This window comes from Entelurus aequoreus, linkage group LG04 (assembly GCF_033978785.1).
Source record: "Entelurus aequoreus isolate RoL-2023_Sb linkage group LG04, RoL_Eaeq_v1.1, whole genome shotgun sequence".
Taxonomy (NCBI): domain Eukaryota; kingdom Metazoa; phylum Chordata; class Actinopteri; order Syngnathiformes; family Syngnathidae; genus Entelurus; species Entelurus aequoreus.
In genome coordinates this window covers 35315935-35338667 of record NC_084734.1, presented here as the reverse complement: position 1 = coordinate 35338667, position 22733 = coordinate 35315935, and the positions used below count along the sequence as shown (strand labels likewise).

General features: G+C 38.1%; 1 protein-coding gene across 3 annotated transcripts in view; it reads left to right on the top strand.

The window, feature by feature from the left end:
* LOC133648523 (cAMP-specific 3',5'-cyclic phosphodiesterase 7B-like) overlaps positions 1 to 21272 on the top strand; it is a 70580-nt gene extending 49308 nt beyond the window's left edge. For all 3 annotated transcript variants that reach the window (XM_062044700.1, XM_062044699.1, XM_062044698.1), the window contains 11 exons: positions 1329 to 1415; positions 4459 to 4622; positions 4699 to 4762; positions 4851 to 4946; positions 5211 to 5311; positions 11449 to 11580; positions 11657 to 11748; positions 11817 to 11961; positions 12103 to 12199; positions 17145 to 17225; positions 20753 to 21272. In XM_062044700.1, the coding sequence (XP_061900684.1) occupies positions 1329 to 1415; positions 4459 to 4622; positions 4699 to 4762; positions 4851 to 4946; positions 5211 to 5311; positions 11449 to 11580; positions 11657 to 11748; positions 11817 to 11961; positions 12103 to 12199; positions 17145 to 17225; positions 20753 to 20940 (1247 nt within the window). In that variant the 3' untranslated portion in view covers positions 20941 to 21272. The remainder of the gene's footprint in view (positions 1 to 1328; positions 1416 to 4458; positions 4623 to 4698; positions 4763 to 4850; positions 4947 to 5210; positions 5312 to 11448; positions 11581 to 11656; positions 11749 to 11816; positions 11962 to 12102; positions 12200 to 17144; positions 17226 to 20752) is intronic.
* Positions 21273 to 22733: the final 1461 nt, after the last annotated feature.

Here is a 22733-nt window from a genome sequence, read left to right as displayed (position 1 = left end):
AAAGGATCTTTGACCAGCAGTTTTGCAATCGGTCTTTAAAAACTTCAGATTGCTTTTGTCATATAGCGAATCTTTGATTAGCAGTTTTGCAAGAGGTCAATAAAAACATCAAATTGGTCTTATCGAAACTTTAAGGAGGTTGTCACGGAAGTAAACAAGTTAGGAGCCAAACTTTCACATACTCTTAATACCAATTATACTCATTCCTAATTATATTAATATAATATGTAGACATATAGGCTATATACTGTATATTGTTACTTTCCATGCAGTCGGTTTTCGGCCCCTGGCCAAATATTTTTAGCCCAATGTGGCCCCCAAGTCAAAAAGTTTGGACTCCCCTGCTGTATCCACTTTAATCCATTTACACGCCTACCAAAAGCCACAATAGATACATACGTTTTTGTTTTGTCCTGCAATGACAAGCGACTACTCCCCTTTACCAGACCCGCAGGCAACCAGACTGAGCTTTTACAGTCTGGATTTTTCAAAACCTCAGGGACATATTACGCTCCAGTTCCTCTCGTTGTGTGTAAATAATTCACTATTTTTGCAGTTTGTAATGTATTCAAGTGTGTAGTGTTTTGTGTTTGCTTGTGTGTTGTATGCAGTGTGCATGTTAAATAAACAGGGATAGCAATCTTCTTTATTAATTGTATTTTTTTGCAGCTTTTAAGATTATTATTTTATTTCGGGATATTTTCTGACAATAAAATGATTCACAATATCTTAGGGGAGTTAACATCAATCATCAATCAGAACCAATAACTGCACACACAAAAAGATCCTCAGGGATCAATATTAGGACCACTGTGTTAGGAGAAAGGGTGGTCCTATGATGATGAGAGTCAGGATCTTTCATCAAATTGTGCTTCATTAATAGTAGACTGAAGGGAGCGGTGCAAACAAGCACTGACCTTTGAACGCTCCTCATCTTGTTTTGTGCTCTATTAGAAACCAAAGTTCGATCTTGGCAACAACTTGCAACTTTTCTCGTATTGGATTGTGTACCTAATAAAGCGTCCATTGTGTTGTGTCCGCGCATGGATCATAACTGGGGCTTTTTTCCGCCATGAAAGGCGCTCTTCTGCCGGCCAAACTCTTGTCAGAGGCGTGAAGTCCTAGGGATTCATCCGACGTCAACACGCCTTTTGTTTTTCTGTGACAGATTGGGAACGTTAACGAGGCTTATCATGAACATCTTGAGAACACTGTGTTATTGACTCATTATAGTTGTTCCCCTGGAAAGTGTGACTCTTTTGAAACTGCAAGTAAAAAAAACTAATGTCCGCAAATGACTTCATTTTCTTTCTTGTTTCTGCTGGCAGATAGCAGAGGGACTGCGTGTCATGGCGGCGTGTTGCTGGCTGAGAGAAGAGGCTCCTATCCCTTAATTGACCTGCATGTCGTTAAAAGTAAGTCGAGACTTCTTTCGCTTGTCTTGAGAACACCATAAATGTGAAACAAAGAGTCATTATGAAGTTATACGAAAGCAGAATAATTCAAATATAACACCGATTAATTCTTAGTAAAACATTCATCCAACTGAATAGTTGGAGGTAATAATAAAATCTGCACTTTAACACTGATTTATTTTCTTCTCCGTTGGTCGTTCAATATAATTTAGTGGTACGCCTCGTATATTGCTTAAGTGTCTTTTTTTAAAATGTGAAATAAACACATTTCGAGACTGTAAATATTTGTTAAAAAGGCGGTACCTCCAATTTTCATGGGATTCTGTTTTGATTAAAGATTTCATCCAAATGTTGTCCCTGGTAGGCATCGCTGTGTATTAAATAAAAAATTAAATCTGTGCGTTGCATGAACAATTTAAACAAATCAACTTAAGAGACTGACGGTATTGCAGTAAATCATACACAGTTTACTTTCTTTACATTTCCACAGAAGACAATCATTTTCACAGAAGGTGCAGTATTTTAAGTGGCTTTACGGATTTGTTTTACTCCGGAAACCTGGCATCTTTTATCTTTCACAAGTGCATCAATATCAGGTGTCACATCTTGAGTGGCAGACAATTTCAGGATGTTATTCAAGTCCATTGAGCGTAGCTTTTTTTCTTAAATTGATGCTCGTTACAGAGAACACTTGCTCACAAAGATATGTGGTTTCCCATTCACTTCCGTGAATAAATAGGAGGATGATAATTTTTCTTGGAACATTCTGTACTCTGCAACCACTTTTGTCTTTTTTGACATAGACATTTTGTGGAAATGATGCCAAGGCACAACGTCTTTGAAGCAGAAGACTTAAATCGACAGGTTTTATGTTGGTTGGAGGGGAAGGAGCCTCAGCCCCGCTTTAGTGTGTACCTCCTACTTGGCATAATTGCTTGGCCCCTGTATAAACCATTTGCTTGCCCTAACAGAATTGCTATTGCGACATCCAGTGGACAGCAGTTTATTTCATTTAAAAATGCAGCTAATTTTTACCCTTAGCAAACTTATCTTGAAACCCTTTCCGCGGGCCGCATGTTCGTACAGACAAACATTTCACGCAACAATCTAGTCTGTTTGCCTGCGTACCCATCCATTTCTTGTCCCTCTCGGAGTGGCAGTGGGGCTGGAATCTCTGTTCTTTTTTCTTTTTTTTAGTATCACCCTAAAATAACACAGTTTGAGGCCAGAAAAAGTAGTGCGTGTCAGCACTTTGATAAATAAGGTGAGAAATACTATTAAATTCAGTAAAGAACTCATAGCAAAGAACAAAAATGGCATGCGCGTGACTTTGCTCTAACTTCTTTCATCTACGCTCATCGCAGTTTTCGCCAAAAGGCATCTTCATTAAAGGTAAAAGTGATATTCTTGGGACGGTATGGCTCGGTTGGTAGAGCGGCTGTGCCAGCAACTTGAGGGTTGCAGGTTCGATCCCCGCTTCCGCCATCCTAGTCACTGCCGTTGTGTCCTTGGGCAAGACACTTTACCCACCTGCTCCCAGTGCCACCCACACTGCTTTAAATGTAACTTAGATATTGGGTTTCACTATGTAAAGCGCTTTGAGTCACTTGAGAAAAAAGCGCTATATAAATGTAATTCACTTCACATACTCCTTTACACATTTAATTCATTATTGATATGTATTTCACATAGTTAATTCTGCATTTGAAACTATAATCATTTGTAATTAAAGCTGTTTTGTGTTGTTATTTTTGGGTGTCTGATACATATTACTTTGATTTTTGATTATTTCTTATGTAAAAAATGTATTCGGTTTTTGCACAATTTGTTTTTATCTTTTGGAACAGATTACTAACAAAAAAATGAGGTACCCATGTATACTGAAAAGGAAATATAGAGTAAAATTACCACTTAAAAATCGTTATGTTCCAAGACGAACATAGTTGTAAATTGTGGGTAAGTCAGTGTCGTAATATGGCTAGGAATAAAATGGTAATGTTATGAAAGCACAGTCGTAATTTTAGCAAGTTGAAGTCACAATAAAAGTTTTCATGTAATGAAAGGAGTCATAGTTTGAAATTGTGAATATAAAATATGTCAAGAAAAAAATTATCAGCTGAAGAAAATTGTAATTACCAGCTCTGAATGTTGTGAAAAGACAAAACAAGGTTTTAATCCTATTAAGATAAAGTCGTAATTGTAATGGTTCCATGTTGTAAAAAAAGATCAGCTGAGAGCATAAGATGAAAATCACAAAGTTATGTCGTGTGTGAACTATAAAAGACGCCTTTAAGAGAGTAAATTTGTAATTTTAAAAGTGATAATGTAAATGCGGAACGTGTTTGTGTCATAAAAACGGACATTATAAATGTTCCAGGTATAAAGTCGTAACTTTACTGAGGGAATATTGTAATGTGGCAAGAAAAGTCGTAATGTCATCAATAAAATGGTCATTTTAAAGGTTATATGTCAATTTTTTGTATTTTTTTTCACAAGAACAGAATTTTTAGGTAACAATGTTATCAGAAAGAAAGGAATATTTTATAATAGTAATTTGTGGGGGGAAAAAGTATATTATAATTTTTGTAATATTATACATTTTACATTAGTCTGGAGAAATTGCAGCTTTTTCTCGTAAAATTATCAAATTTTTCCTGTCATTTAGCCCTAATTCCCCATAAACTGATAAACTGTAAATGCGGTGTTTTAAATGTATTTTGAACATGCATACAGTTACAATATGGTACATCACATTTTTCCAGTTTCTCATTTCAACAAATGACATGTTTGAAAAGAAGTAGGAAGAAGCAAGTTCATAGCAATTTCCAACACAGTTGTCTGTTCATTTCCTGTGCTCAGTTTGTAACAAATTTGTAAACAAATTATATAAATCATCAATAAAGTTGTCCTGAATAAATACTTTTTTATAAGTTTTGATTGAATGAGTTTGATGGGTTTAAACGTCAAACTATAGGCAAACAAGCCTTTGTAGCAGTCCTTAACCCTTTTCTCTATTACTGCCATCCTCTCTCTGTACTTGCAGCCTGTGACCAACAGAGGGAGGTAGAGGCTGACAGGAGGAGGAAGGTGAAGAGTCTGCTGAGATTTCAGAGGTACTGCCACGCTTCCCGGCTGCTTAGGGGGTTGGTGCCCCGGACGCCCGAGTCTTTGCATCTGCTGGACGACGACTACCTGGGCCAGGCTGAAGTAAGAAGACACACACATACACAAACACACATATTGTATGTACAGTACATATCTAACAATCCTCTTTTTGTTCCAGCACATGCTGTCAAAAGTAGGCTCTTGGAACTTTGACGTTTTCTTTTTTGATCGTCTTACAAACGGTAAGGCACCTTCTAGAATCCTCCATGTTATTAATTTCCATGTACCTTCAACATGTAAATGATAGAATACAATGTGTGTGTGCGTTAGGTAACAGTCTTGTGACGCTGATGTGCCACATCTTCAACGTCTACGGCCTCGTTCACCACTTCCAGCTGGACATGGTCAAACTGCACAGGTTCCTGAGTATGTGCCCCGCGATGCAAATACGTTCCTTAGGCGGGCCTTTTGGCGCTGCAGAAAGTTGCAACTTGAGTGAGCGCTTTAGGGACAACCCAACAATACAAACAGATACTGCGGAGGCGTTACTGCAATTGAATATTAATCCCGTAATGACATATAACTTTTATAGCGTGTGTGTGTTGTCATGGAAACGAGACATCACCCCTAATCTTATTATCACAATGGTGTGGTTTGGGATGACTAATTACATCATGGTGTTGTTTGCAGGCACAGTGCAGAGCGACTACCACTCCCAGAATCCTTATCACAATGCTGTGCACGCGGCCGACGTCACCCAGGCCATGTTCTGCTACCTGCAGGATCCCAGGGTAAGACACAAAGTTACTTCCTGTTGATTTATGATAAATGGTAAATGGGTTGTACTTGTATAGCGCTTTTCTACCTTTTTTAAGGAACTGAAAGCGCTTTGACACTATTTCCACATTCACCCATTCACACACGCACACATTCACACACTGATGGCGGGAGCTGCCATGCACGGCGCTAACCAGACCCATCAGGAGCAAGGGTGAAGTGTCTTGCTCAAGGACACAACGGACGTGACTAGGATGGTAGAAGGTGGGGATTGAACCAGTAACCCTCAGATTGCTGGACGGGCACTCTCCCAACTTCGCCACGCCGTCCCCGGTTTATGTCCAATAGTGGGTCACACCAGTCACCCAATAAGACTTAAAGGACTTGACATTTCTCACACAAGCCTACTTGATATGTACAAAAAGCTTGATGGAACATAGATGTGTCAAAGGTCACTACAGTCGAATTGACTTGATATTTCTCACAGAAATTTAGCTTAATTTGCTGTACAAAAATATTTTAGATTGTAGAGATTTAACAGATGGTTGAGCTGTTTGTCAGCCCCCAAAATTGGGAAAAATGTAAATGCTGAGGCCCTCATCCACCAGGTTTGCGTGACTTTAAATTTTCCCCACAAATCCAGTTTAAAACCTGACATAAAGTCATTTGGATCATATAAAAATTGACCAGATATATTCACTGGTTTTCAGCACCAAAATTTTAAAATGCAGTTAGGCTAAAAACTTTGCGCAAAAAGCTTGATAGACCATAGAAGTTTCACAGGTCACTTCAGTCACCTAATAAGTCAGATTGACTTGAAATTTATCACACACGTGTAATGGGCTATACCAAAATCCTTAAAATCATAGAGATTTACCAGATGATAGCGCTGTTGTTCAGCCTCGAATATTTGCAAAAATGCCTATGCCCCATGCAAGTAAAAGTGAGCGTTAACTATACAATTCAATAACGGCACTCATTTTTTTTCACGGGTGATTAATGCGAACACTTCCTTTTTGACACTTGGACCGTGCCGTAGCGGGGTGAACTTGCCTGTAGTTCACTTGCTACTGATGAGCCACAAGCAAGCAGAAATGGACAAAAGAAAGTCTACCTAATGGAAATATCAGGTTTAAAGCCATGGCAAGTTGTTCTTTGGACAAGAAAGGACTTTTTTTCGCCTTGAGAAGAGGCGACATCCCTGCAGCAAACGCGTGCTGCACGTGCCGTTCAGAGGTGGGTGGTGCTTCACTTCCGTGTTGAGATTACGATTAAATTGCAGTGATAAACATTTAGGTTGTTACTGTGACTGATTTAGTAAGTAAAATGACATAAAAGCTCAACAGAAATGAAAGACGGTCGGCAGGATGTCAGAGGAGACTTTTTTCAATTGCAAGCAGTCAATCCAACATTAAAACATGTCAAGAAACTTTGTCAAAACAATCACAACTTTTCCGGCCTAAAAATAAAAGCGCTACGCTATACATCTGGTCTAACTACATTTAGGGTTTCTCCTTAATGTATGACTTCATTAGCCGCCACACCTAACAAAATTAAGTAATAGAATGTATTGTGGCGTCCAGAAGAAAACAGAGTCTGACATTTTTTTTTTTTAGCTTTTATTGCCAATTTTTGATAACGGGCCCAATTCTAACAAGTATTTCCTTTGTGCACTGTCAGGTTCAAACACCGATGACATCTATTAAACAGACAAGAAGCAAGGAATCATGCAGAGACAGAGTTGAATTTAGCTCAACGAGAGACGTATTGGGCTGTACACTTAATTACAGTTCCAACCTACGCTCTAAGGTCCAGTCCCACGTGCTCCTCTATTTATTTGGGAGGTCCCTGGTTACATCACTGAGGCTGCTTCTGAAGGAAGGGGGGTCATTTCAGCAGCCCCAGTTAGACACAATATATGATTATTCAGATATGCAAATTTGCTAACACTCGTGATATCGCCCTGTCTCTGCTTTCTGCGTCACGATACTCAATGTTCTGGACACAAACACTAAAACGAGACGACTCGCAATTCAAGATTGCAAGTTGTCCCTTTGCACAGATAGAAAAGTACAACTTCAGTACAATTGATAATAACTATAGCAACGGCCTTTAAGCATAAGAGTTGTGTGATAACTTACACATAATTATTCTAACATGCACACACGTGCATTCACTTCTAGACACACAAAACTTGTTCATTCTCCGCCGACACAGTGTGTTCACAGACCATGGGAAAAATTACTACCATAACACACTATCATACACATTAACACCAGCAAGTAGTTACAGTATGATCGGTTATATATAGTTTATTTGCGCACTATCGACTATTGATGCACTGAAAATTTGGATGGAAAAAGACGTACTTTAATCACTGGAACAGTGCTCCCAAAACTGATGTTGTGATGACGTAAACTATACGCACGGGGTTGTCTGGAGCAGAGGCAGCGTGTACACGCTGTGGACGTACTTTGATATATTCCAGATACAGTATACCCGCGGACAGCGATCTTCACAGTTTAAGATGACACTTGCGGCTTTTAATGACAGACAGGCTCCCAGCAACCCGAAGAAAGTGTGACGTCAGGCTCACTTTTCGTCACGGACATGGCGCGGCAGTATGGTGCAAGTACAGTGGCCAATAACACCAGAAATAAATGCTAGATTTGTTTCCAGTCCTTTTTATTAAACATAAAGTGACTAAAAGGATTGGAGAAATCTCTAAAAAAAAGAAAAGAAAAAGTGATTGTCATATTGACCCCGCCCCTAACTACGCCCCCACCACCACAGTTATTTTGGCAATTTAGGGGAAACCCTAACATTAACAAAATAAGAATGTCTTACATTATGATCATGCTTTCTCAGAGATGTTTTGTAATGTTATTATGTGATATTTGAACCTAAAAAAATGCTAGTACATCAGGTGAGGAATATGACGGTGGGTCCGGTTAGGGGGAGGATTTTTCTGGCTGTCTGAAATATTGTGTAAATTCTTTTATGACATATTTTGGTCCAGTCTTCAATTACAGAATGATTAGCAGGCTTACTATTACATTTCATCAATTAATAGAGAAGGTTGAAACATTTTCATGCAGCAATATGAAGGCCATTCATTTTTACAACATGTAATGTACAGAATCTCAGAAGCATTTATTCAGGTAAAAATATCACAGATTACAGCTGGGATAACCCACCCCCCTGAAAATTATCTGTCTAGGGTACACTTATTAATTATTAAAAATTATACCTATCTGTGATTAATTGCCAATCATTTTGAATTAACGATGAACAAAATGTGATTAATCACGATTAAATATTTTAATCGTTTGACAACCCTAATATATATATACACAAACACACACACACACACACATTATATATATATATATATATATATATATATATATATATATATATATATATATATATATATATATATATATATATATATGTCTAAATATATACAAACCCCGTTTCCATATGAGTTGGGAAATTGTGTTAGATGTAAATATAAACGGAATACAATGATTTGCTAATCATTTTCAACCCATATTCAGTTGAATATGCTACAAAGACAACATATTTGATGTTCAAACTGATAAACATTTCTTTTTTTGCAAATAATCATTAACTTTAAAATTTGATGCCAGCAACATTTGACAAAGAAGTTGGGAAAGGTGGCAATAAATACTGATAAAGTTGAGGAATGCTCATCAAACACTTATTTGGAACATCCCACAGGTGAACAGGCAAATTGGGAACAGGTGGGTGCCATGATTGGGTATAAAAGTATATTCCATGAAATGCTCAGTCATTCACAAACAAGGATGGGGCGAGGGTCACCACTTTGTCAACAAATGCGTGAGCAAATTGTTGAACAGTTTAAGAAAAACCTTTCTCAACCAGCTATTGCAAGGAATTTAGGGATTTCACCATCTATGGTCCGTAATATCATCAAAGGGTTCAGAGAATCTGGAGAAATCACTGCACGTTAGCAGCTAAGCCAGTGACCTTCGATCCCTCAGGCTGTGCTGCATCAACAAGCGACATCAGTGTGTAAAGGATATCACCACATGGGCTCAGGAACACTTCAGAAACCCACTGTCAGTAACTACAGTTGGTTGTTACATCTGTAAGTGCAAGTTAAAACTGTCCTGTGCAAGGCGAAAACCGTTTATCAACAACACCCAGAAATGCCGTCGGCTTCGCTGGGCCTGAGCTCATCTAAGATGGACTGATACAAAGTGGAAAAGTGTTCTGTGGTCTGACGAGTCCACATTTCAAATTGTTTTTGGAAACTGTGGACGTCGTGTCCTCCGGACCAAAGAGGAAAAGAACCATCCGGATTGTTATAGGCGCAAAGTGTAAAAGCCAGCATCTGTGATGGTATGGGGGTGTATTAGTGCCCAAGACATGGGTAACTTACACATCTGTGAAGGCGCCATTAATGCTAAAAGGTACATACAGGTTTTGGAGCAACATATGTTGCCATCCAAGCAACTTTACCATGGACGCCCCTGCTTATTTCAGCAAGACAATGCCAAGCCACGTGTTACATCAACGTGGCTTCATAGTAAAAGAGTGCGGGTACTAGACTGGCCTGCCTGTAGTCCAGACCTGTCTCCCATTGAAAATGTGTGGCGCATTATGAAGCTTAAAATACCAAAACGGAGACCCCCGGACTGTTGAACAACTTAAGCTGTACATCAAGCAAGAATGGGAAAGAATTCCACCTGAGAAGCTTAAAAATGTGTCTCCTCAGTTCCCAAACGTTTACTGAGTGTTGTTAAAAGGAAAGGCCATGTAACACAGTGGTGAACATGCCCTTTCCCAACTACTTTGGCACGTGTTGCAGCCATGAAATTCTAAGTTAATTATTATTTGCAAAAATAAAATAAAGTTTATGAGTTTGAACATCAAATATCTTGTCTTTGTAGTGCATTCAATTGAATATGGGTTGAAAAGGATTTGCAAATCATTGTATTCCGTTTATATTTACATCTAACACAATTTCCCAACTCATATGGAAACGGGGTTTGTGTATATATATACCGTAATTTCCGGACTATAAGCCGCTACTTTTTCCCCTCGTTCTGGTCCCTGCGGCTTATACAAGGGTGCAGCTTATTTACGGCCTGTTCTTCTCCGACACCGACGAAGAGGATTTCGGTGGTTTTAGTACGCAGGAGGAAGACGATGACACAATGATTAAAGACTGACTTTTCATATACCGGTAGGCTGGTTATTTTGATAACGTACAGGCGAGCACTTTGTATTACTTTGCACCGTTGTATTATTTGTACTCTGCACGAATGCTGTTCGCCATGTCAAAGATGTGAAAGTTTGATTGAATGATTGAAAGATTTATTGTTAATAAATGGGACGCTTTGCGTTCCCAAACAGTCATCTCTGTCCCGACAATCCCCTCCGTGGTAGCAGGAACCCCTATATACTACGGTAATTACACATCAAAACCCTGCGGCTTATAGTCGGGTGCGGCTTATATATGGAGCAATCTGTATTTTCCTCTAAATTTAGCTGGTGCGGCTTATAGTCAGGTGCGGCTTATAGTCCGGAAATTACGGTATATATATATATATATATATATATATATATATATATATATATATATATATATATATATATATATATATATATATATATATATATATATATATATATATGTAAGTTTATATGTGTGTGTGTGTATATATATAAATATGTACACATATACATAAATGTGTATACATTTAAATGTGTGTATGTATGTATATATGTATATATATATATAGATATATATATATATATTTTTGTAGTCTTATCCCATCCTGCTCTGGTCCGACTGTGCCAAACACTAAGTATATCTAAACATTTAATAAAGACAAAGACAAATAAGGCAACAAGAGAAATATCCCACACTTCTCTTTTGTAAAGTAAATTTGTACAGCAGATAAGGACATCTACGTCAGCAATATGATTTGCCTGAGCGGCTAAACTGGACATATTCGGGCCGCAGTTTGGGGACCCCTGCCATAGACATTTCACATGTCACAACTCAAAAAAAAAAAGGGTCTTAAATGACTTGAACTACCTCACCCAAGTATATATCTAAAAGGCTTATGATTGCGGTAATAATTTTACGTTGTAGCTAGCAGAGCAGCTGAGCCCACTGGATGTGTTCCTGGGTTTGATGGCGGCCGCCGCCCATGACGTGGACCACCCTGGCGTCAACCAGCCTTTCCTTATCAAGACGCGACACCACCTGGCGTCTCTCTATCAGGTGTTGCATTAGAGATCATTTAAATGGAGGAAGAAGAATGAGGAGGAGGATGTTCATCTTTGCTTCTTCTGCGCAGAACACATCAGTGCTGGAGAGTCACCACTGGAGGTCCACAGTGGGCATGCTGCGAGAGTCACGACTGTTGTCACACCTGCCTGCTGATGTGTCGTAAGAAAACACACTTTGTAACTGGAATACCGTCTTTTTCAGTGTTGACTTATTAACTCTCTATGCAGGCAGGGAATCGAACGGCAGCTGGGTTCTCTCATCTTGGCCACAGACATCAGCCGACAAAACGAGTTCCTGCTCACCTTCAGGGAACATCTAGACAATCAAGACCTTGATCTTCAGCTGGCTTCTCACAAGCACTTTATCCTGCAGGTGACGTGCGCTTGCTGAGTTACACTTAGACAAACTTTAATGATCCACGAGGGAAATTGTTCCACACAGTAGATCAGTTACAAAAGTTCTCATGACTAGTTCTTGGAGCCTTGGATTACAAAGCGTTCTCCTCGTCCCCAGATTGGCCTCAAGTGTGCAGATGTGTGCAACCCGTGTCGCGTTTGGGAGCTCAGTAAGCAGTGGAGTGAGAGGGTGTGTGAGGAGTTCTACAGGCAGGGTGAGTGTTTGCACTTGTCTTTCTCATTCCGTTACTTTTGCCAATTCATTGGATTTATCGGTCCCTCCGGGAATTTGCCATGTCGTGAACCGCGCCAATTAAAGCAAATTTAACAACTTCCTGTGAATTAAGCACGGCCTTGCAATTTTGCCCAATGCCAGCAACTTCCCCGAACATTTTGGCCAAACAAAAATGGCGCTGAGCAGTGCTCAAACGCACGTCAACTGTTGTATCCAAATGTATTTTTGTTTCTCATGTAAACAAAGCAGGAACAGCAACGTGTAACAAAATGTCAACTCTTTATTACTGAAACGGCAAAATTGTCATCCTCTCGCCTAGCTCAAACTTACTTACTCTTCCTTTCTAAAGTGCTAAGGCTTTTAGGCAGTGTAATATATAAATATTTAACAACACAACGCCGTCCTCACTTCCTGGTTTACATATATTTAGTTAACATTTATTTATAGGTAGGGCAATTAAGAACAGAATCCAGTTGCAATGCCGATCTTGAAAAGATGCAGTGTTTACCATATTATCTGAACTATAAGGCGTACTTAAAATCATTTCATTCTCTCAAAAATCGACAGTGCGCCTTATAACGGTGTGCCTAATGTACGGAATATTTTTGGTTGTGCTTACCGACCTCGCGGCTAATTTATTTGGTACATGGTGTAATGATAAGTGTGACCAGTAGATGGCAGTCACACATAAGAGATACGTGTAGACTGCAAGATGACGCCAGTAAAGAACACCAAAACTTGAAATGTTGCACTGAATATATAGAACATTACACACGGTGCTCAAAAATCTGTCAAAATGTTTTAATACGACTTTGGTAAGCTACAAAGCCGCATCGCTTGAGGTATGGTCGGAGCATTACGGCTACCGTAGTCAGACGTGCAGTGCTTCAACATACGAGTATTATTATGGTGTGTGTATAAAGACAGCAAAATGGCACCTGTTATCTGGCGTTTAGTTTCGCAATATAATGTAAAACCAGCTTTTGTTACCCTCTGGTACCTGCTGATCTGTATTTGGGATCTGCATAAGTGTAACATCTTAGTAACTGAAATGACCTTTTTTGATTCGCTTGTACTTAAAAACACATTTTCCCAGAACAAATAATGGAAATAGAAATAATCAGTTCCATGGTCAAAGTGTCACCATCATAAAACGTGCTAACTTTTAAAGGGCCCCTATGATGATTTTAAGCTATATTGAAAACACTTCTTTGTGGTCTTGATCAGTGGTTCTCAAACTTTTTTCACCAAGTACCACTTCAGAAAAAACTTGGCACTTCAAGTACCACCATAATGTCCAACATTAAAATACAGTAGCATTGTAGGCCTCAGCGTTCATTAAACCACTAAGCATTGGCCACTGCAACATTACACACAGTTTGAACAATAACACTGTGTTTAAATATAGGAAAATAAAACACTGTACTTTAAGCAAGGGATTCTTTGGCGTACCACTAGGTGGAGCCTGCGTACCACAATTTGAGGATTTGGTCTAAATAAAATGTTGTGGATATGCTTTGGTATAAATTTTGCATTAATTTTGAATCTGTCTGCAAGATGTTCGTTTCTAGAGGCGTTTCCTGATTGCAACTGAAACCACGCCCCACCCTCTTCCAAAGTATCATCATTTATCTTTTTAAGGCACAATATTTAAATATACATCTTGAATTTGTCACCCCTATTTTTTTCAGACAGGGTTGAAAACAGACTTCATAAACATTATAAAGATTCACCCTGTCACAACTAGGGATGTAAAGGTAAATGGTATTATAATAAACTTGGGGTAAAATTCAAGATTGTTAGTATTACCGTTAAAATATAAAAATTTCCAAAAAACACCATTTATTAATGCATTTTAGGCAACTCTGCTCATTTCTTGGAAACAGAGTTGCAGCAGCGCGAGCGCATGCACACTAGCGCCATTTGACTTGAGAAAACATGGCAAAAAGCAACTACACAGACCTTGTTTCGGAGATTTTCCCTCCGAATAAATGAAGCTGACCGCTTCGTTTCACTTTATTTGTCTTGGCGTGTGTGTAGGAGCGCACTGCTGTTATTAGATTGCGACAGGTGTGGACAATTTCGGAGACAGATGCATTTGTCCCACGCTAAAAGTATACAGCAGAGGAGAAAAAGATGTGATGTTGCTCTCATTTTCTCAACACAGTGTCTTCCTCTCAGCTGCTGTGACTGAGAGTTAATGATGTGAGGACACAGGCGATGTGTTGAGAACGTTGTCACAACTTGTTTATGAAGTCTTTAGTTTGTTTACTGGAATGGTCACTTGTCTGTTATTTAACAGCTAACTTTGTCAGTGTTCCAACAACATCAATACTAGGTCAAACGTATCGTCGTCTCTTCGAAAGAATGCAGGCTGTCAACACGCTGAGTTGTCAGTGAAGCACAAAGATTTTGTATTAGAGAAGTGAGGTATCACTCCTGTTGGGGTTTTTTTGTGGCCAAACTGTTGCAGTGAACCACATGGTGTTGTTGTTGGAGAACAAAGCTTTTTTATTAGACTTTATCTTCATTAACCAAACTGCTTTGTGTTTTAAATTAAAATCAAAAAGTAAACATCATGTTTATTACATTACTCGTTTTTTGTTGTTGTTTTTTTTCGTTTTTGTTAAAGGTTTACAGTATATACTTAATTCCTACATGACATTTTTCTGCTAAAACTTTAATGGATAACATTTAGTACACGTAAATATACATAACTTAATAAAAATACCTCTCTATCAAAATGTAAAAATAGAGATAAAGACATCATGTAAAGAGAAAAAAGCTGATACATTGATACTGTAAATGAACAAAAAGACAAATGTTCGTCTTTAAATATATGGATAACGTTTTTTTTTATAGCCTTTTTATTAGACATTACAAAATACATGATGGCGTCGCATTCAAACCCCACTCCAACAATGTTTTATGTAACATAATGCATAATCGTGATTTAAATATTGATGAAAATAATTGTGATTATTATTTTGGCCATTATCGTGCTGCCCTATGTGCAAGACTAGAGCTCATATATGAACTCTATTTTTATCTATATGGACAAAAAGTGCAGTTACGTTTTATGGCCATCAGGAGCCATCTTGCAAAATGTTTACATTTGCTGTTATTGTATATCTCTTGTGTCCATAGATGATGTTTTACAGATCAGGGAACTCTCCTGAAGGAATCAATAAAGTACTATCTATCTATCTTCAAGCCGCTTTCTGACAGTCGCTTCAGGATGCGCCGTTTTGTGGGCGGTCTTATTTACGTGGCTCATTTTGGCAGCGTCTTCTCCCCGTCATCTTTGTTGTAGCGGTGTAGCGTGCAAGGACGGGAGTGGAAGAAGTGTCAAAAGATGGAGCTAACTGTTTTAATGACATTCAGACTTTACTTAAATCAATAACGGAGCAGCATCTCCTCATACGGAAACAACCACACCGGAAATGTGTCCCGTGAAAAAACGTCCGACCGGAACTCTCTAATAACTAAAGTTCCTTAGGTGAATAATGTAAACTCACTATACCGGTATGTTTTAGCGCTTTTAGGGCGAATTAATGACAGATATAAGTAAGAACTTTACAATACTTTATATTAGAAATGGCAACAGCTCAGGACGAAGAAGCTTATCAACTACGGCGTCGGCGTGGACGCGCACAATTTTGTAGGATTTACGCAGATCCAAAATACAGATCAGCAGGTACCAGAAGGTAAGGAAGGTTGGTTTTGCATAATATTGCGAAACAAAACGTCAGATAATGTCTTACCTTATACACACACCATAATAATACTCGTATGTTTATTGCGCCGACAATCCTTCAAGCGGTGCGGCTTCATAGCTTACCAAAGTCGTACTAAAACATTTTGATAGATTTTTGAGTGCCGTGTGTAATGTTCTATATTTTCAATGCAACATTTAAAATGTTGGTGTTGTTTACTTGAGACCCATCATAGTGCAGGCTACACTTATCTCTTATGTTTGACTGCCATCTACTGGTCACACATATCACACCATGTACCAAATAAAATAGCTTCGAGGTGGGTGAGCTCAACCAAACTTATTCCTTACATAAGGTGCACTGTCGAGTTTTGAGGAAAAAAAGGATTTTAATAGCGCCTTATAGTCCGGAAAATACGGTAAGTACTTTTAGAAAATTTTGATCACCTTAGTTTTTTTTGGTCACACTAACTGTGATAACAAATGTTCATACCATGACATCCCTACTCACAACATTAGGTACTGTACACTTGTCAGATTGTTTCAGACTCTGGATAGAAAAATCTGCTTTTTGCCGCATTTATGTGACTGCCTGGCGCACGTTGGTGTTATTATAGGATTAAAATAAAATAATATGGTGCTTTATCCTCCCTTTTTTTGTGTTTCCTCATAGCCTGAAGCAGAGGAGGAGGATATATTCCCCCTCTGGCTGAGAGCTATACTTAATTTCCAAATAAGTGCCTCCACCTTGCGGTGACATCACAACGTCGTCAGACTGCAAAGCCAGCCAACAGAGGCATCCAAAACTGCATGAAAGCTCACGCCAAAATGCATGCACCTTATGATTTGACACTTTGGCCTTGAGTGCCAAATGTTACAAGTATCAACATTGTAACATTTGTAAGTCAGAAAAGATGAAAATCACCTTAGGCCCCCTTTAAAGTAATATTATGGCTCATACAAATTTATAAAGAAGGAAACCACTTTAAAACAATTCCTTTGCTAACAACTGACAAAAGTATTGGGACACGCCAGAGTCTTGCTGCTTTGAACGTGAGTCCACTCACTTCCTGCGTACAGTCGACTTCTCTTGTCATGTCTTTTTTTTCTTGTGTCCAAATTCAACATTTTTTATGTTAAAAGGCCTTTATTTTACAAAAAAATGTTGTCAAATTCTGTATTCAATTATTTGGTTTATTGTCTTGTATAGGTGACCTGGAGAGGAAATTTGACTTGGAGATCAGTCCTCTGTGCGACCAACGAGTGGACTCGGTCCCAGCCATCCAGAATGGTGAGTCTTATGGCCTGCAACACCTCTATACGCACACATGCACGAAGGCAGGGTTTTTGTTTGTGGCCCCATTTGGGTCTTTAATGATACTCGTGGAACACGCTAGGGCAGGGGTGTCAAACGTACAACTTGGCCGGCGAACAGGTTTCATCCGGCCAGCGAGATGAGTTTGCGAAGTATAAAAATTTGCTAAAAATTTGGTAGATAGAATACTATTAACTCCAAGAGGTAATTAAAAAAAAAAAAGTAAAAAAAAATCTGAATGTACTTGGTCTATTTTTGAACAAAGAAAACAATCTGAAGTTATCTTTATTTTTAAGTTATCGTGCCATGATTTTACCAGTCCGCCCCAATTGTGAATAGATTTTCCTCCTTGTGTCCTCTGGTCTAAAATGAGTTTGACACCCCTGTGCTAGGGGTGAGGGTTAGCCTAGTGTGTATTATAATAATCGTCCCTCGCCATATCCCGCTTCAAATTTAGCGGCATATAATGGTGACTAAGAGGGTGTTATTTCGTTTCTATAGGGCTTTCTTAATGTTTAAAACCGTATATAAAGGATAAATATAGAAAGTCGTAAACAGTTTTTTTATGCTCGAGTTATGAGAATATTACATTTATAATTCACAATTCCTGCTTTGCAGGATTTACTTTACCAGGGCAAATTAACAGCGGTAAACATGGGTTTACTGTAAAACTCTTGGCGACCACAAATAGATTTGGCAATGGGAGCCTGAGTGTGTGCATAAAAGCCAAAATCAACAAAAATGCAGTTCATATACGTTTATAATTAGATATGAAGAAATAATGTTTAAGTAATATTTTACGAGGTTTGTAAAGATTTGTATTTACTATGAATAGTCATGTATTAACAATAGATAAGGACTACATTGACAACTACAATTCAGTTTAATCCAAAATGTTTATTAATCCTGGATTGATGTAAATTGTGTTACAAAATGAGAACAGGAAGTGAACATATGTGTTTGTAATTGCTATTAATTTGAAAAGGGGTAGGATTAAACAAGATTTGCTTCTTCCTACTCCTTTGTAAACATATTGTAAAGACAAATGAGAATATGGATTATATGATGTATCATACTGTATCTGTATACTTGTTCAAAATAAACTCAAACCATAACCATCATGGGTTTATATTTCAGATAACGTCCAAAGTTTTTATGAAAAGGTAATACAAATAGGTTGATTGGTCCAAAAGGGAAAGAAAAGTGTTCTATATGTCCTACTGCACTGAAGCCAATTCAAAACTACGGTATTTTACGGACTATAAGGCGCACTTAAAATCCTTTTTTTCCCTCAAAACTCGACAGTGCGCCTTATAACCCGGTGCGCCTAATGTAAGGAATAAGTTTTGTTGAGCTTACCGACGTCGAAACTATTTTATTTGGTACATGGTGTAATTATAAGTTTGACCAGTTGATGGCTGTCAAACATAAGAGATAAGTGTAGGCTGCACTATGATGGCAACTAGGGCTGGGCGATCTGGCCTTTTATTAATATCTCAATATTTTTAGGCCATGTCACGATATACGATATATATCTCAATATTTTGCCTTGACCTTGAAATAACAATTGATGCATATAATCACACCAGTATGATGATTATGTGTCTACATTAAAACATTGTTGTTCATACTGCATTAATATATGCTCATTTTAAACTTTAATGCAGGGAGGGAAATCACAACTAAGTCAATTTACCAGAACTGTGGTTATTAAGCAGTGGCACAAACATTCCTGTCATTTCCAAAACAGAAAGTGCAAGAGACATTTTAAAACCAGCTGTGAGTGCACTTTTGTGCATAATGTCACTAAGATGACATATCAAAACAACACTAAATTAAAGTGCACTTTTTGTACAGAACGCCACTACAATAGTTTAAAACAAATAAAGTGCACTTTTGTGCATGATGTCACACAATATATTTCATTAACTGTCAAATAAAAATGAGCTGCATAATAGGAAATCAAATAGTGTATGTCCTTCGCTGTGTGGTAGGTTCCTGCAGACGTTATCTCCTTCCGTTGTTGACTATTTTTTTTCATACAGTGTTGATCTGGAAAAGGAAGACGCCAGGCTCAATTGGGTCAGTGCTGGTTGCTTCGGCATTTAAGTTGTTGACATTCGGAGTTTCAAGCACTCTTCATTCTCTAGCGGGTGACTTTTCAAATGATGCTAAAAATTAGTAGTGCTGCTTCTTTTTGTACCAACGCTTTTGCCGCATACTTGACAATTTACGGTTGTCTGTTCAACATCTTTCCGCTTGAGGCCAAACCACCGCCAGACGATGGACCCCATGTTGTTTTTCTTGGGAATTAATTCTTCCTTCATTTGTTATCAGATTCGCACCTTCTCTCTCTTGTATTACCACTAGCACCGCTCCGCTTGCATCACAGCTAACGTTAGCCATGCCGCTACCTCTCTGCTCGGCGAGGGCGTATGACGTTGCACGCGCGACACTATGTGACGTATGTAACAAGGTGCGCTTGTTTTACGTCTCTGTGAGAAGGAGAGACAAGAAAGAGTGAGAAACGCATGTAGTGTAATGCCCGCAGCTAAAAGCAACTGCGTGAGAACGTATACTCTGATATTACGATTTAGTCATTTTCTACATCACACAGAGACAAACCCGCGATATATCGAGTATATTCGATATATCCCAGCCCTAATGGCAATATGACTCAAGTAAACAACACCAACATTTTATATGTTCCATTGAAAATATAGAACACTACACACGGCGCTTAAAATTCTATCAACATGTTTTAGTAGGACTTTGGTAAGCTATGAAGCCGCACCGCTTGATGGATTGTCGGCGCATTAAACATACAAGTATTATTATGGCGTGTGTATAAGGTAAGACATATTATCTGGCATTTTGTTTCGCAATATTATGCAAAAGCAACTTTTGTTACCTTCTGGTACCTGCTGATCTGTATTTGGGTGCGCCTTATGGTCCGGAAAATAGGGTACTATACCGCTTCGGTATTAATTCAAAAAGTAAACAAAACACAATAAATGTGCAAAAACTATGAAAAAACTGTTTTTTTAGACACCAAATCTTTACGGCAAAGATTTAGCTACAATATAAACTTGAATAGTATTGTCATTTTAGAAATGCGGCGGTAAATCTGTCACGATGACGGCGTTTGAAGAGATGCTAAATTAGCAATTATCTCTATGGGCTTTTTAATGGTCCCGGCCGCAATGCTGCTAAACCAAACTAAAACTATTACAAAGGACATGTTGACACATTGCAGATTCAAAGTTTAGCAAAACAAAGTATATTTGTATCCAGGAGGCAATTCAGTCCATCAAAGTAGAACAAGCAAACACCTGCAGAGCACGATGACCATGTTGCTCATCAGCTACTGAAGTAACGGCTTGCCTTAATTATGTGGCCCCCTGTAGTGGTTGTGGCCCGAAACCAGCGCTCAATGTGTTTATGTCAGGGGCTGGCTCAGCACGAGGGGAGTGTGTGTGCTGACGGGCTCTGTGTTATCGTAGGTTTCATTTCTTACATTGTGGAGCCGCTCTTCGACGAATGGCACCGCTTCACCGAGCGCAGCACGCTCAGCAGCACCATGATGCGTCACCTGCACACCAACAAAGCCCGCTGGAGGCGTATGCTGCACGCTCGCAACACGCCACACCCCCAAACACAGCCGGAGCCTGAAGAAGACGACATCCCATAATCCCCCTGGTGTATCATGAAGTGATCTCTATTTCTTAACGGGGAGGACAGGGGGGGGGCTTGTCCACCTCCTGGTTGGGTCTCCAGGATGTTTTCATCCCTTGTGAGGACAGGAGAGCTGGTTTAGGGGAGAAATGTCGCCCACTGCTGGGAAGTACTAAAACTGCACAGTGCAGTGGAGTCTTGGTGAAAAAATTACTCAAATTAAAAAAAAAAAACACTGAGATGTGTTAACTAAAAGTTGTGGATGATGGCACACGATTATGTGAATACTTGCACAATACTGTTGGCACAAAAGCAGCCATAAATAAATAAATACATATATATATATATATATATATATATATATATATATATATATATATATATATATATATATATATATATATATATATATATATATATATATATATATATATATATATATATATATATATATATATATATATATATATATATATATATATATACATATATATATATATATATATATATATATATATATATATATATATATATATATATATATATATATATATATATATACACACAAAGTAGAAAAGATAGGACAAAATCTATTAATACTGTATATCAATGGTCTTATGTTTTTTAAGCTTTTACACAACACCTATGATGATATTGATAACGTATTTTTCACTTTTGATACATTTTGCACTTCCTATTGGGTGCTAATTTGTATTTATGTACTCAAGTTAGTAAAGCTCAAAGCTGCCATTGTAAAAATTATATTATTTTTTATAATGTGTTGCATCTGTTCCATTTAGTATTGGAGTGTACAACTTAAAATAACCTCACATGCCAAAAAGAAGAAAGCGTATCAGTGTTTCCTGAAAACCAAGATCAACAATAATACTTTTGTAACACGAAATCGGTGCATTTATTCTTTTGTCTTCTAAGCTAACTCTGTAAAGCCTTAAAGAGCTATTTGATCAGACTGAAACACTTGTTTATTGTATTTGTTTCCTTCAACTAGTAATTAAACACACTCAACACATCCTCATACATATATGTGTGTTTTTTACTCAACTGCAGAAGGGACCAGGCATCTTAATAAGGGGGAGCTTTTGTTTTGTAAAAAAAAATAATTTAATAGTGTTTCCTTTTCCAACAAATACCGGTAATGTTGATAAAAGTATGTGTACTAGTACTAGTGATACCTCCATTGTATTGCATTGTATATTTAGGAAGGCGATTACAGCACAGGCGCAGTGATTGAGGAAATTCATGATCTTAATTAAATATCTTAAATGCACCAAATGTTAAATCGTCGTCAATTAGGGTACTTTTCTACTAATAAAAGCAGGGGTGAGCTAAGCGTTTAAGTGCCCCCAGGCCCATTCCAAAAATACTAATACTCATTTTTTATTCAACATAAAAAGCGGAATAAAAGGGAAAACAAGTTGAAAATGGTGACGCTAATAACACAAAGCTGAACTGGAGGCTTTTAATATTATTATTATTATTTTTTCAATCTATAAAATGTATTGGTTTTAACAATATGTATCTCACAATGGCTGCCGCATACTTACATTATTCCATATGCGGGTGCTGCGTACAAAATTCCACTGAAGGAAATTAGGAGTACCACTGGTGGTATGTGGGCCCTGTCTCCTGCTACTTGGAACACCAACGTTGTTCAAAAAAAGATAGGTTTATTTTAAACTTCTCCAGATGAATCAATTATGCACAAATTAATTAATTAAATTCAAATTTTATATTCAGCTTCCCTGATACGTTACAAGCCAATTAATGAATTTGCCAAAGTTAAATCTT